Raw genomic sequence first — 11194 nt, 5'->3', positions numbered from 1 at the left:
CTGCGGTGAGCGTTGGGTGGCACTGCCCGGTGCGAGGGGAAGGCTGGCACTGGGAGATGGGAGATGCCAACAGCTCAAAATCCTGTCTTTGTTCTCCTCAGGTTCTTCCAGGTAGAGCTGGGCCAGCCAGGGCTGTCACCACCGTGCTGAGGGAGGCTTCAAGCCTGGGTTCTCCTTCCCTTCCCCAGTGTCTCCATTGTGCTCCTTCCACAAGCTCTGTCTGTCCTGAGGATGTCATCTGAGATGTTCTGGACTCACTCTTGCAGGGGGGATCACCCCAGACTCTCCAGGGCCAGGGGATGCTCTGGGAGCAGCAGGTGCTGGGATCTGGGGGTGCCATCACCCATTTCCCTGGCTGCTTCCCAGAGGGGGCTCAGAGCCCCTCTTAGGGGGGAGGCAGCGCCTGGACCTGTGCCTGGTGCAAAATACCTGTCCTTCAGTGCTGCAGCTTGAGATTTCTGTGTGTCAGGGGATTCCAGGCCCCGAGCTGGGAGCTGGAGCTGCCCCCTGAGCTTGCTGGGGCCAGCAGGAGTGTGGCACCTGCCTCTTGTGCCCACGGCAGGGACAGAGCAGCCTCTCCAGTGTGGCACCTGCCTGCTGTCCCCATGGCGGGGACAGAGCAGCCTCTCCAGTGTGGCACCTGCCTCCTGTCCCCACAGCAGGGACAGAGCAGCCTCTCCAGTGTGGCACCTGCCTCCTGTCCCCACGGCAGGGACAGAGCAGCCTGGCCAGTGTGGCACCTGCCTCCTGTCCCCATGGCAGGGACAGAGCAGCCTCTCCAGTGTGGCACCTGCCTCCTGTCCCCATGGCGGGGACAGAGCAGCCTGGCCAGGGCTGCAGCACCCAGTGCTGAGGAATCAAACTGCCTGCAGCCTCCCTGGGAGTGCAGAGAGGGGAAAGGTCTCATCTCCCAGGTGGAAAATCTGCCCGACAGGCTGCTGCATGGCTGCTGGGGCTGCTCCTGCCAGGGGCTCTGTGGTCCTGTCCTGAGAGCCCCTTCCTGCAGGGGCTTCTCCTCCCAGCAGCTTGGGGCCACAAAGGGGGAGATGTGGCCGCAGGCAGGAACAGCTCTGTGCCCCTTGGGGACACCTCTGGCTCCTCGATGGAAGCAGTTTTATTGTCCAGGGAAGGAGAGGGCGGTCTGGAGCACAAGTGATGGCGCTGCTGAGGGCGCTGGAGGACCAGCCACGGGTCATTAAAAATGTATTTGCAGGGAATCCCACAGGTTCTCCTGTCATGCCAAGAGGTTCTGCTGCCTGCTCTGTCCCTGCAGCCCTGAACACAGATGACAGAACCAGGACAGGCTCCCCCTGCCACTGTCCTGGGTGGGGACACAGCTGCGGACAAGGCCACTTTAGGAAGGTCCCAGCTGGGGATTAGAGGGATGTGAAGGTCCCCATGGCACTGGGCTCCATCCCTGCTTCCTCCCACCTTGAAATGACTCCCCACGGCTGCTGGGTGTTTCATGGCCACCAGCCTGGGCCCAGCTGAGCAGAAAGGGCTTTAGGGGCTAGGGATTTAGGGATTTCATTCCCAGGCCATTCCCTGCAGGGAGGAAAGGCTGTGGCACTGCCCAGAGCAGGGCTGGGCTGGCACCTGCACACAGGGAGTGCCCCAGGGCTGGGAGGCAGCTGGGTACAGAGAGAACCGGGTGAGCCCCACCTGGTGCCTTTTGCTCCAGAACAAGATGACTTAAGGCCTCCATGAGGAGCTTGGCTCCATGGATTGCTCCTCGTGCCCTCCCCAGTCTCTGCCTGGATCCTGCCCTGAGATCTGTCCCAGCCCTAAGCTGGCAGGGGGTGGGGAAAGCTCTCCTTGGCTCAACAGATGGTTTTTTAATTAATACTCTTGCTGGTGCCACTCATTTCCATATGTCTCTGGTGTTTAAGTGCTGTGGTGGGTGCGAGGTGTGAGTAACAGCGAGGAGGGAGCCAGGCGTGGTACTGGGAGGTGCAGGGGGATCCTGCAGGACGAGCTGCACCAGGGAGGGTGTGCTGGGGGTAAAGCCCCGGAGGGACACCCCCTGCCACCCCCTTTGTGACCAATTGTCACCCCCTGGCTGTCCCGAGCCCTGGCTGCCCACTGTGCCCGTGCTGGGGGGTCTGCACAGGGGTCTGGGGGGCAGGAGCAGCTTTGGGGTGTGTGGGGCTCCCTCAGGGGGGTTTGGGCTGCGGGGGCTGTGCCCCGATGCGGGCCCTGGGGTGCAGGGGGGTGCGGAGGCAGCGCTGCCAATCCCGCCCGTGCGCTCAGGGATGCTCAGGGCCTGCTGGCAGGCGGCGAGAGGAAATAGGGCCGGTCCCTTTAAGAGGATTTTTTTCGCTGCCTGGCAGCGCTGCCCGCCCGGGCAGAGCCCATCCATCCATCCATCCATCCATCCATCCTGCTCCCCGCCCGGCAGCACCGGCCACGGGGCTGGGGGAGAGGGGAGCCCCGAGCAGCCGCTGACACTGCGGGGATAGCGCTGGACACCGCGGGGCCGGAGCGCCCCCCGCCCGCCCTGCCCACCCAGCCCCGCGGAGGGATGGGGAGGAGACCCGGGCCGGGCACCCTCGGGGGCAGCGCCCAGCCCGGCTCCCGCCGCTGAGCGCCGCAACCGAACCGAACCGAACAGGGCGGAACCGAACCGAGCCGAGCCCGGCCGGGCCCCCCGGGCAGCGCCCCTTTGTCTACGGAGGAGGCGAGGCGGGGGCGCTGAGGAGCGGAGCCGCCGCCCCGCACCCTGCCAGGTGAGCCTGCGGGAGAGCCGGGCCCGGGGGGGCTGGGGATGGAGGGGGCCGGCGGGGAGCGCGGATGAAGGAAGAGCATCCTCGGGCAAAGCCTTCCCGTCCCCACCCCGCGCCTCGGGGCTGGGCTAAGCCGCCGAGAGCCGCTTGCGGGATTTAGCGCTCCGCGAACGCCCAGCCGGAGGAGTCAAGGTGAGCCCGAGGGCGCTCCGAGCCCGCTGCCCCCCAGCAGCACCCCCGAACCCCCCGTTCCTGCACCCCGCCGATGCCGGGAGGGGACCCTCGGGATGGGAACCCCCACCCCTCCTTCCCCGGGGCTGGGCTGGCTTCACTGCAGCCCTGAGCGGGGTCTGCCTGCAGCAGGGCTGGGCTGGGCTGGGCTGGGGGATCTCCCGCAGCTGCCGGCGCCCCTCGCAGGGGCCGCTGTGAGCGCTGCAGCCGCAGCGAGCGCTGCCCGCATCCCGCAGCCCAATGTAGGTTAGCGAGGCGGCGGTGGGACCCCAGGCTGGGAGGCGAGCTGGGTGCAGGGCACGGCCCCTCCGGCACAGCCCGAGCTCCTTTTGCTGCTCCTGGGGGGATCCCCGAGCCCCCGGCGGCCTCGCAGCGCCGCGCTCCCCGCCCTGCCCGCTCAGCATCCCCGGCGCCGCAGAGCCCCGAGCCCAGCGGGGCCGGCCGTGCTGCAGCCGGCTGTGGAGCACTGCGGGCACGGCAGCGCTGGGGCAGCTGGATCAGCGTCATGGCCCCGGCTCGGTGCTGGCCTGGCCGCTGAGGCTGTGCTGGAAGAGCTCGGAAGGCGAAATGATGAGCCGAGGAAGGCAGAGAAGGAATGGCACCAGCAGGGCCCCCTCCCTGTTGTGTTCAGGCTCTCCCGGCAAGCCCAGGGGGACCCCAGGCACTGTCTGAGGTCTGATGCGCCCAGGACAGCTCTGCCCCAGGAGCACGGCGTGCTTTGTCCAGGAAACCAGCTGGAATCATCCGCTTGGTTAGGGTTTCATAGCTGTGTTCCCCAAGGCCAGCGCAGGGCTGGCTCCCGGCGAGTCCTTGGGGACCCCAGGCACAGGGCAGGACATCAGCTCTGCCCCCTCCCATCCTGCACCCACCGGGACGGACGGGAGCGGGGCAGGGCCCCCGGGGCTGGGGGAGCTGAGCAGCCCCGGCAGCAGAGCCGGACCGAGCTGCAGGAGGTGCCTCAATTATTGACCGTGGAGCTGAACCAAACCCCGCTGCTCCGAGCCCCCGGGCGCAGGCTCGGCCGCTCCATCCTCGCAGCCGGGTGTGGGTGCCGGCCCCAGCCGGGCGGAGGGGACGGGACTCGCTGTGGGCCGGTCCCTGCAGTGCCGGGCAGAGCCGCCGAGCCCCGTGCGCTCCCCACAGAGCGGCAGGATGGCCGAGAAGGGCATGGACCCCGCCTGCGTCTCCATCGCCCTGGAGGACACGGTGTGCCACGCCGGCCCTCCCGACGCGCCGCTGCTCACCACGCACCTGAAGAAGGTGGAGAACCACATCACCGAGGCGCAGAGGTTCTCCCACCTCCCCAAGCGCTCGGCTGTCAACATCGAGTTCATCGACCTGTCCTACTCCGTGCGGGAGGGATCCTGGTGGAGGAAGAGAGGTAGGGGCTGGCGGGTGGGGAAGGGCAGGGAGGGGAGGGGACCCGCGGGGCTCTCCCAGCCCGTTCTTGTTCTGCACGCCGTGACCTCACCCTGCTCCCGGTGCCAGGGCTCTCTGTGCCCGGCTGTTTGTTCTGGGTGCTTTGGGAGGGCGGGGGGGAAACCTGTGCCGGGCAATGCCAGGGGAAGGCAGAAAGAATTCCAGGGAAACCTCTGGCCTGGGCAGACACCCTGGGATGGGATGGGGTGGGATGGGATGGGATGGGATGGGATGGGATGGGATGGGATGGGATGGGATGGGATGGGGTTCCCCAGCACTGCTGTTTGGGGTATGATGGATGGGATGGGGTTCCCCGGCAGTGCTGTTTGGGGTATGATGATGAGATGGAGTTCCCCAGCACTGTTGTTTTGGGGTGTAATGGACAGGATGGTTTTCCCCAGCAGTGCTGTTTGGGGTATGATGGATGGGATTGGATGGGATTGGATGGGATGGGATGGGATGGGATGAGACACCCCAGCAGTGCTGTTTGGGGTATGATGGATGGGATGGGGTTCCCCGGCAGTGCTGTTTGGGGTATGATGGATGGGATGGGGTTCCCCAGCACTGTTGTTTTGGGGTGTAATGGACAGGATGGGGTTCCCCAGCAGTGCTGTTTGGGGTATGATGGATGGGATTGGATGGGATGGGGTTCCCCAGCAGTGCTGTTTGGGGTATGGTGTCTGCGTGGGACGCAGCAGGACGCCCCAGCTCCCAGCCTGGCCGGGTGTGGGGTGTGGTTTGTGGGGGATTTCCTCTCCCTGTGAGCCCAGGCCGGGGCCCCTTCCCTGTGTGACTCTGGCCGGGAGCTCAGGGAGGGGAGAGGGGAGGCAGATGGCGGCTGGTGGGTGGCAGTCTGCTTTAATTAGCGCTTTCAGTTAATGGGATGCCAATCAGGCAGCCCGGTAAGATGGAGGGTGAGCTGATCTGCAGAAGCTGAAGGCAGGAGGGGACGAGCAGGGAGGTCACAGGGCTCAGTGAGGGGCTCTGCCAGCCAGGAGTGCCCGGTGGGCTCTGCCCCATCCCCAGGCTGTGCGAAGCTCGGGAAACCGAGGCGCTGAAACGCCCTGGGAGCATCCCTGACATCTGCCGGGGTGATGCCTCCCTGTTTACCCGGGATGCTGAGGAAGCACCCCAGAAGGATCCATGGCACAGCCAGGGCGGGTTGTGCTCCAGCACCCGGGAGGAACCGGCTCCTTGCCAGCGGGCCAGGGCCTGCAGGGAGGGAGGGAGGGCAAAGGCTCGGGCAGCTGGGCCAGGTGGGAGCAAACCCGGGGGTCCCTGGGCTGGCGGTGGCTGGGGGGGCTTCTCTCCCCTCGTTCCCCCGGTTCAGACGAGGCTGGCGGGGCTCTCGGGGGGTGGCGGTGGCTTTGCCCACATCCCCCGGCCCGCTGGCCCGCTGTGCCGAGCGGGAGGTTACTGGCAGTCAATGAACGTGAGTAACCGCTGCGCAAGCTGCAGTGGCGCCGACGTGAGCAGCATGCGCGGTGCGGAGCCGGGGGGGGGCTGCTGGCCCTGCTCGCCCCTGCCCACCCTGCGCAGCCCCCCCGGCCTCCCCCTGACCGCCCCCTGCCCGCGGGACCCCTCCTGATACGGGGGTCCTGACCCCGAGGGGCTCAAAGGAGGAGCGGGGTGGATGCGCTTCCCTGGGGATGGAGAAGCCTCAGGGCTCCCCAGAGAGGTGGGGCTGTCCCTGCTCCGTCCCTGCGCTTGCCCCACCTTGGCTTGGCTGCCCTCGCCCCACAGCGCTGTCCCCGTGGGGCGCAGAGGGGACGCGGTTCCGCTAGAGGGATGCTCGGGCTCGGTCCATGGGGTTATCACCCCCCAAAACCGATCCCTGTCCAGCCGGGGCTCCATGGCAGGGGCGGCTCCTGAGCGCCCGAGGCTGTGCTTGTTCCTTGCTCCCGACACATCGTGTTCCTCCTGCCAGAAAATGCTAATCAGCCGCGTTTAAAGCAGAGATAATTCCAGGTCTGACTAGCAGCGGCTGCTGCCGGGTGCCACAGCGTGAATGCCAATGAAGGCAGCAGCCGGATCGGGAATTCTGCCTGTCCCCCGCTGCCCTGCTCCGGCTGGCCCTGCCCCTGGCCTTGGGGATTCAGCGTCTGAAGACAAGCCCAGGAGCAGCCTGGTAATCTCCCTCAGCGGCTCAGTGCCCTGACCCGGGGATTTCCCGCTCTTTGCTGTGATCCGGGTCAGGAGCTTCTTCAGCGCCGGGAATCAGCGGGATCAGCCGAGGAGCAGGGGCAGGGATCGTGCTGGAGGTGGCAGCTGCAGTGGCCAAAGCCCTGGGGGTGCTGATGGGGCACACAGAGCTCCTCCGTGGCACACGGGGGTCCTGAGGTGCCCCAGGAGCTGGGGGGACAGTGCCAAACCCCTGCTGCTCTCCCCCTGCAGGGTACAAGACCCTCCTGAAATGCCTGTCGGGGAAGTTCTGCCAGCAGGAGCTCATTGGGATCATGGGCCCCTCAGGAGCTGGGAAATCCACGCTCATGAACATCCTGGCTGGCTACAGGTGGGTCTGGGGGGTTCCAGAGGGGCTGGGGGTGCAGGGCTGTGCTGCATCCCCCTGCCCTCCCTCCTGCAGGGAGACTGGCATGAAGGGGCAGATCCTGGTGAACGGGCGGCCGCGGGACCTGCGCACCTTCCGCAAGATGTCCTGCTACATCATGCAGGATGACATGCTGCTGCCACACCTCACCGTGCTCGAGGCCATGATGGTGAGCTCTGGGGACATCCTGAGGTGAGGGACATCCTCTGGGGACACCCTGTGGGCTGAGGGACATCCTCTGGGGACATGCTGTGGGCTGGCTCCTGGTGGGCACTGACCCCGCACGAGCACTGGGCATTTCCAAGGGCTCTGGGATGCAGGAACAAAACCCTGCTGTCTGTGCCCCCTCCATGCTGAGCAGTCAGGGGTGGAATCATGGCGCAGCCAGCTCTGTTCTCTACATCTGACAGTCCTGTCTCCCTGGCCATCCTCTCCCTGCAGGTCTCTGCCAACCTGAAGCTGAGTGAGAAGCAGGAGGTGAAGAAGGAGCTGGTAAGGGTGGGCCCAGACCCCCTCAGCTCTCCCCAGGATGGGGACAAGGGCAGCAGGGGATGGCAGGGGTGAAGGGAGGGGGGTGAAAGCCTGTCCAAACCCTTGGCTGTGTGACAGGTGAACGAGATCCTGACGGCCCTGGGGCTGCTGGAGTGCTCCTACACCCGCACCAGCTGCCTGTCGGGGGGACAGCGCAAGCGCCTGGCCATCGCCCTGGAGCTGGTCAACAACCCGCCCGTCATGTTCTTCGATGAGCCCACCAGGTGAGCCCACAGGGGCTCCCAGCCCTGCCTGCCCAGCTGGGCTGCTCCCGCTGGCCTGGCCAGTGCCCTCTGGTGCCCACCTGAGCACAGGATGGGACTGTGCCCCTGGGGCTGGTGCTGTTCTGCGTGGATCTGAGGGGAGGGTGCCCACAAGTGGGGCATCTTTAGGATGTTCTTGTGCCTCTCTCAACTCTCCCCTTCTCTCTCTGCTGTCTCTCTCTGCTCTCCACCCCTCCCGCACGGCCACAGCGGGCTGGACAGCGCCTCCTGCTTCCAGGTGGTGTCCCTGATGCGCTCCCTGGCTCAGGGCGGGCGCACCATCATCTGCACCATCCACCAGCCCAGCGCCAAGCTCTTCGAGATGTTCGACAAGGTGTGGCCCGGCACAGGCTCCCTCTGGCCCCAAGGAGAGAGGCCGCGGGAGGGGTGGGCTGCAGCCATTTGTGCTGGGTTTTTGTGGCAAGGCTGGCCTGTGTCAGGAGAGGGTGGCAGTGCCCTGGCTGCCCATCTCCTGCCACATCCTGGCTTTCTCTTGCAGCTCTACATCCTGAGCCAGGGCCAGTGCATCTTCAAGGGCGTCGTGACCAACCTCATCCCCTACCTGAAGGGCCTCGGCCTCCACTGCCCCACGTACCACAACCCCGCTGACTTCAGTGAGTGCCCCCAGCCCAGCTCCAAACCCCGTGCCCAAAGCTCCCAGGATGCCCAAGGGAGCTGCCCGTGCCCTTCCTGCTGGCTCGGCACCTCTCAGGGCTCCTGTCCCCCTCCACAGTCATCGAGGTGGCCTCAGGGGAGTACGGGGACCTCAACCCCGTCCTGTTCCGCGCCGTCCAGAACGGGATGTGCACCATGGCCGAGAAGAAGAGCAGCCCTGACAAGGCAGATTCGTCGTGCCCCACGTGCGGGACGGTGAGTGGGGCTCAGAGGAGCCTCCTGTGCCAGCAGGGCTGAGAAGCTGACCCACGTCCCTGTGCTCCTGCAGGACGTGGATCACATCGAGAGCCACACGTTCGCCACCAGCGCCACAACTCAGTTCTGCATCCTCTTCAAGAGAACCTTCATCTGCATCCTGCGGGACACGGTGAGGGCTCGGGGCTGGGCTCTTTGGGGCCTGGCAGCACCAGGGAGCTCCATGGGCTGTCCTTGGCTCCCTTGGGGTGTTTCTGGGGTGCTGAGCCCCCCTGTGCCCACAGGTGCTGACCCACCTGCGGTTCATGTCCCACATCTGCATCGGGGTGCTCATCGGGCTGCTCTACCTGCACATCGGCAACGACGCGGGCAAGGTCTTCAACAACACCGGCTTCCTCTTCTTCTCCATGCTCTTCCTCATGTTCGCTGCCCTCATGCCCACCATCCTCACCTGTAAGGAGCTCCCTGCCCCCAGATCCCCTCACTGCTCCCAGGGGTGCTCCAGCTGTGTGGCACTGTGGGTGTGCTGGGCAGGGCGTGGGGAGCCAGAGGGATCAGGCAAAAGGGAGAAAATAAGAGAGGAGAGAAAAACTTTAACAGGGGAAAGCCATCTGTTTGCCTGTGTTGCAGTTTTGCCCTTTATTTGGCTATAATTTGACCCCTGTTGGCTCAAAGCAGAATGCTGGAATTTTAATATTTTATTATTTTGATCTTTGAAAATGTAAATATGTAAAAAGCCCCACCCAAGCTGACTTTTCCACGTGGAAGTTCCCCGTATCAGCCACTGATATTCTTTTTCCCCAAGGAAGGTTTGGGCACCCTCTCATGATGCAGCGGGGGGTTACCTGGTGCCCCCCACCTGCAGGGCGGGTGTCAGAGGGGCTGGGGCCCCCCAGGGCAGGGAATGGCTGGCTGCTCACCCCCTGTGTCCCCGCAGTCCCCCAGGAGATGACCGTGTTCCTGAGGGAGCACCTCAACTACTGGTACAGCCTCAAAGCCTATTACCTGGCAAAGACCATGGCAGACGTGCCCTTCCAGGTGAGCTTTGGTGCCTTTGGGCACCACCCTGGTGCTGCTGCGCCGCCCTTGGCACGGCCAGGCCCTGCCCAGTGCCCCCGGCTGTGTCTGTGGGGTCAGTGGGGTGGGGATGGCCATGGGGCACAGCAGGGTGAGGTTTCTGGGGTGGGGATGGCCATGGGTGGTGTCTGTGGGGTCAATGGGGTGGGGATGGCCATGGATGGTGTCTGTGGGGTCAGTGGGGTGGAAATGGCCATGGGGTCCAGCAGGGTGATGTTTCTGGGGTGGGGATGGCTGTGAGTGGTGTCTGTGGGGTCAGTGGAGTGGGCATGGCCGTGGGGCAAAGCAGGGCTGTGTCTCTGGGGTGGGGATGGCCGTGGGGCCCAGCAGGGCTGTGTGTCTGTGGGGTGGGGATGGCCCTGGGTGGTGTCTGTGGAGTCAGTGGGGTGGGGATGGCCATGGGTGGTGTCTGTGGGGTGGGGATGGCTGTGAGCTGTGTCTGTGGTGTCTGTGGGGTGGGGATGGCCATGGGGTCCAGCAGGGTGGTGTCTGTGGGGTGGGGATGGCCATGGGTGGTGTCTGTGGTGTCTGTGGGGTGGGGATGGCCCTGGGTGGTGTCTGTGGGGTCAGTGGGGTGGGCATGGCCATGGGGCACAGCAGGGTGGTGTCTGTGGGGTGGGGATGGCCATGGGTGGTGTCTGTGGGGTCAGTGGGGTGGGGATGGCTGTGAGCTGTGTCTGTGGTGTCTGTGGGGTGGGGATGGCCATGGGCGGTGTCTGTGGTGTCTGTGGGGTGGGCACGGCCGTGGGGCCCAGCAGGGCTGTGTCTGTGGGGTCAGTGGGGTGGGCACGGCCGTGGGGCCCAGCAGGGCTGTCTGTCTGTCCCCTGCAGGTGATCTGCCCCATCGCCTACTGCAGCATCGTGTACTGGATGACGGGCCAGCCCCCCGAGGCCACGCGCTTCCTGCTCTTCTCCGCCCTGGCCACCGCCACCGCCCTGGTGGCCCAGTCCCTGGGGCTGCTCATCGGAGCTGCTTCCACTTCCCTGCAGGTCTGGCAGGCTTTGCCTCTGCCGTGGAGAGTGGCAAGGGTCCCTGTGAGGGTTTGGGGTGAAGTGCTGCCTGTGGGCGGGCAGGGATGTGACACCCAGCGGCCTGTGTTCCCCAGGTGGCCACCTTTGTGGGACCTGTCACTGCCATCCCCGTGCTGCTCTTCTCGGGCTTCTTCGTCAGCTTCAAGACCATCCCCACCTACCTGCAGTGGAGCTCCTACGTCTCCTACGTCAGGTGGGGCCCCGGGTCTGGCCAGAGCTCCCTGTCCTGGGCTCCCCTGGTGCCCTGGTGACCCTCAGGTGTGCTCTGCCCCAGGTATGGCTTCGAGGGGGTCATCCTCACCATCTACGCCATGGAGCGCGAGGACCTGGAGTGCCTCGAGGACTTCTGCCCTTTCCAAAAGCCCATCAAGATCCTGCAGGAGCTGGACGTGGAGGAGGCCAAGCTCTACCTGGACTTCCTCATCCTGGGCATCTTCTTCATCATCCTGCGGCTCCTGGCTTACCTGGTGCTCAGGTACAAGGTCAAATCTGAGAGATAA

The 11194-nt window shown here is 65.3% G+C and overlaps 1 protein-coding gene across 2 annotated transcripts; it reads left to right on the top strand.

Annotated features, from left to right (window-relative positions):
* Positions 1-2340: 2340 nt before the first annotated feature.
* Positions 2341-11194, top strand: ABCG4 (ATP binding cassette subfamily G member 4). 2 transcript variants are annotated; one of them, XM_058041235.1, is made up of 15 exons: positions 2341-2726; positions 4098-4335; positions 6768-6885; positions 6958-7090; positions 7363-7413; positions 7531-7676; positions 7926-8049; positions 8215-8329; positions 8449-8585; positions 8659-8757; positions 8870-9038; positions 9523-9623; positions 10494-10652; positions 10769-10887; positions 10969-11194. In XM_058041235.1, exons 2-15 carry the CDS (start codon positions 4107-4109, stop codon positions 11192-11194), a joined length of 1926 nt encoding a protein of 641 aa, XP_057897218.1. In that variant the 5' UTR covers positions 2341-2726; positions 4098-4106. The 2 variants fall into 2 exon arrangements, with proteins under 2 accessions (XP_057897218.1, XP_057897219.1); XM_058041236.1 differs by lacking the exon at positions 2341-2726 and adding an exon at positions 2785-2915.

The sequence above is a fragment of the Melospiza georgiana genome, chromosome 27 (assembly GCF_028018845.1).
Source record: "Melospiza georgiana isolate bMelGeo1 chromosome 27, bMelGeo1.pri, whole genome shotgun sequence".
Taxonomy (NCBI): Eukaryota; Metazoa; Chordata; class Aves; order Passeriformes; family Passerellidae; genus Melospiza; species Melospiza georgiana.
This window is presented reverse-complemented; position numbering and strand designations above follow the sequence as displayed.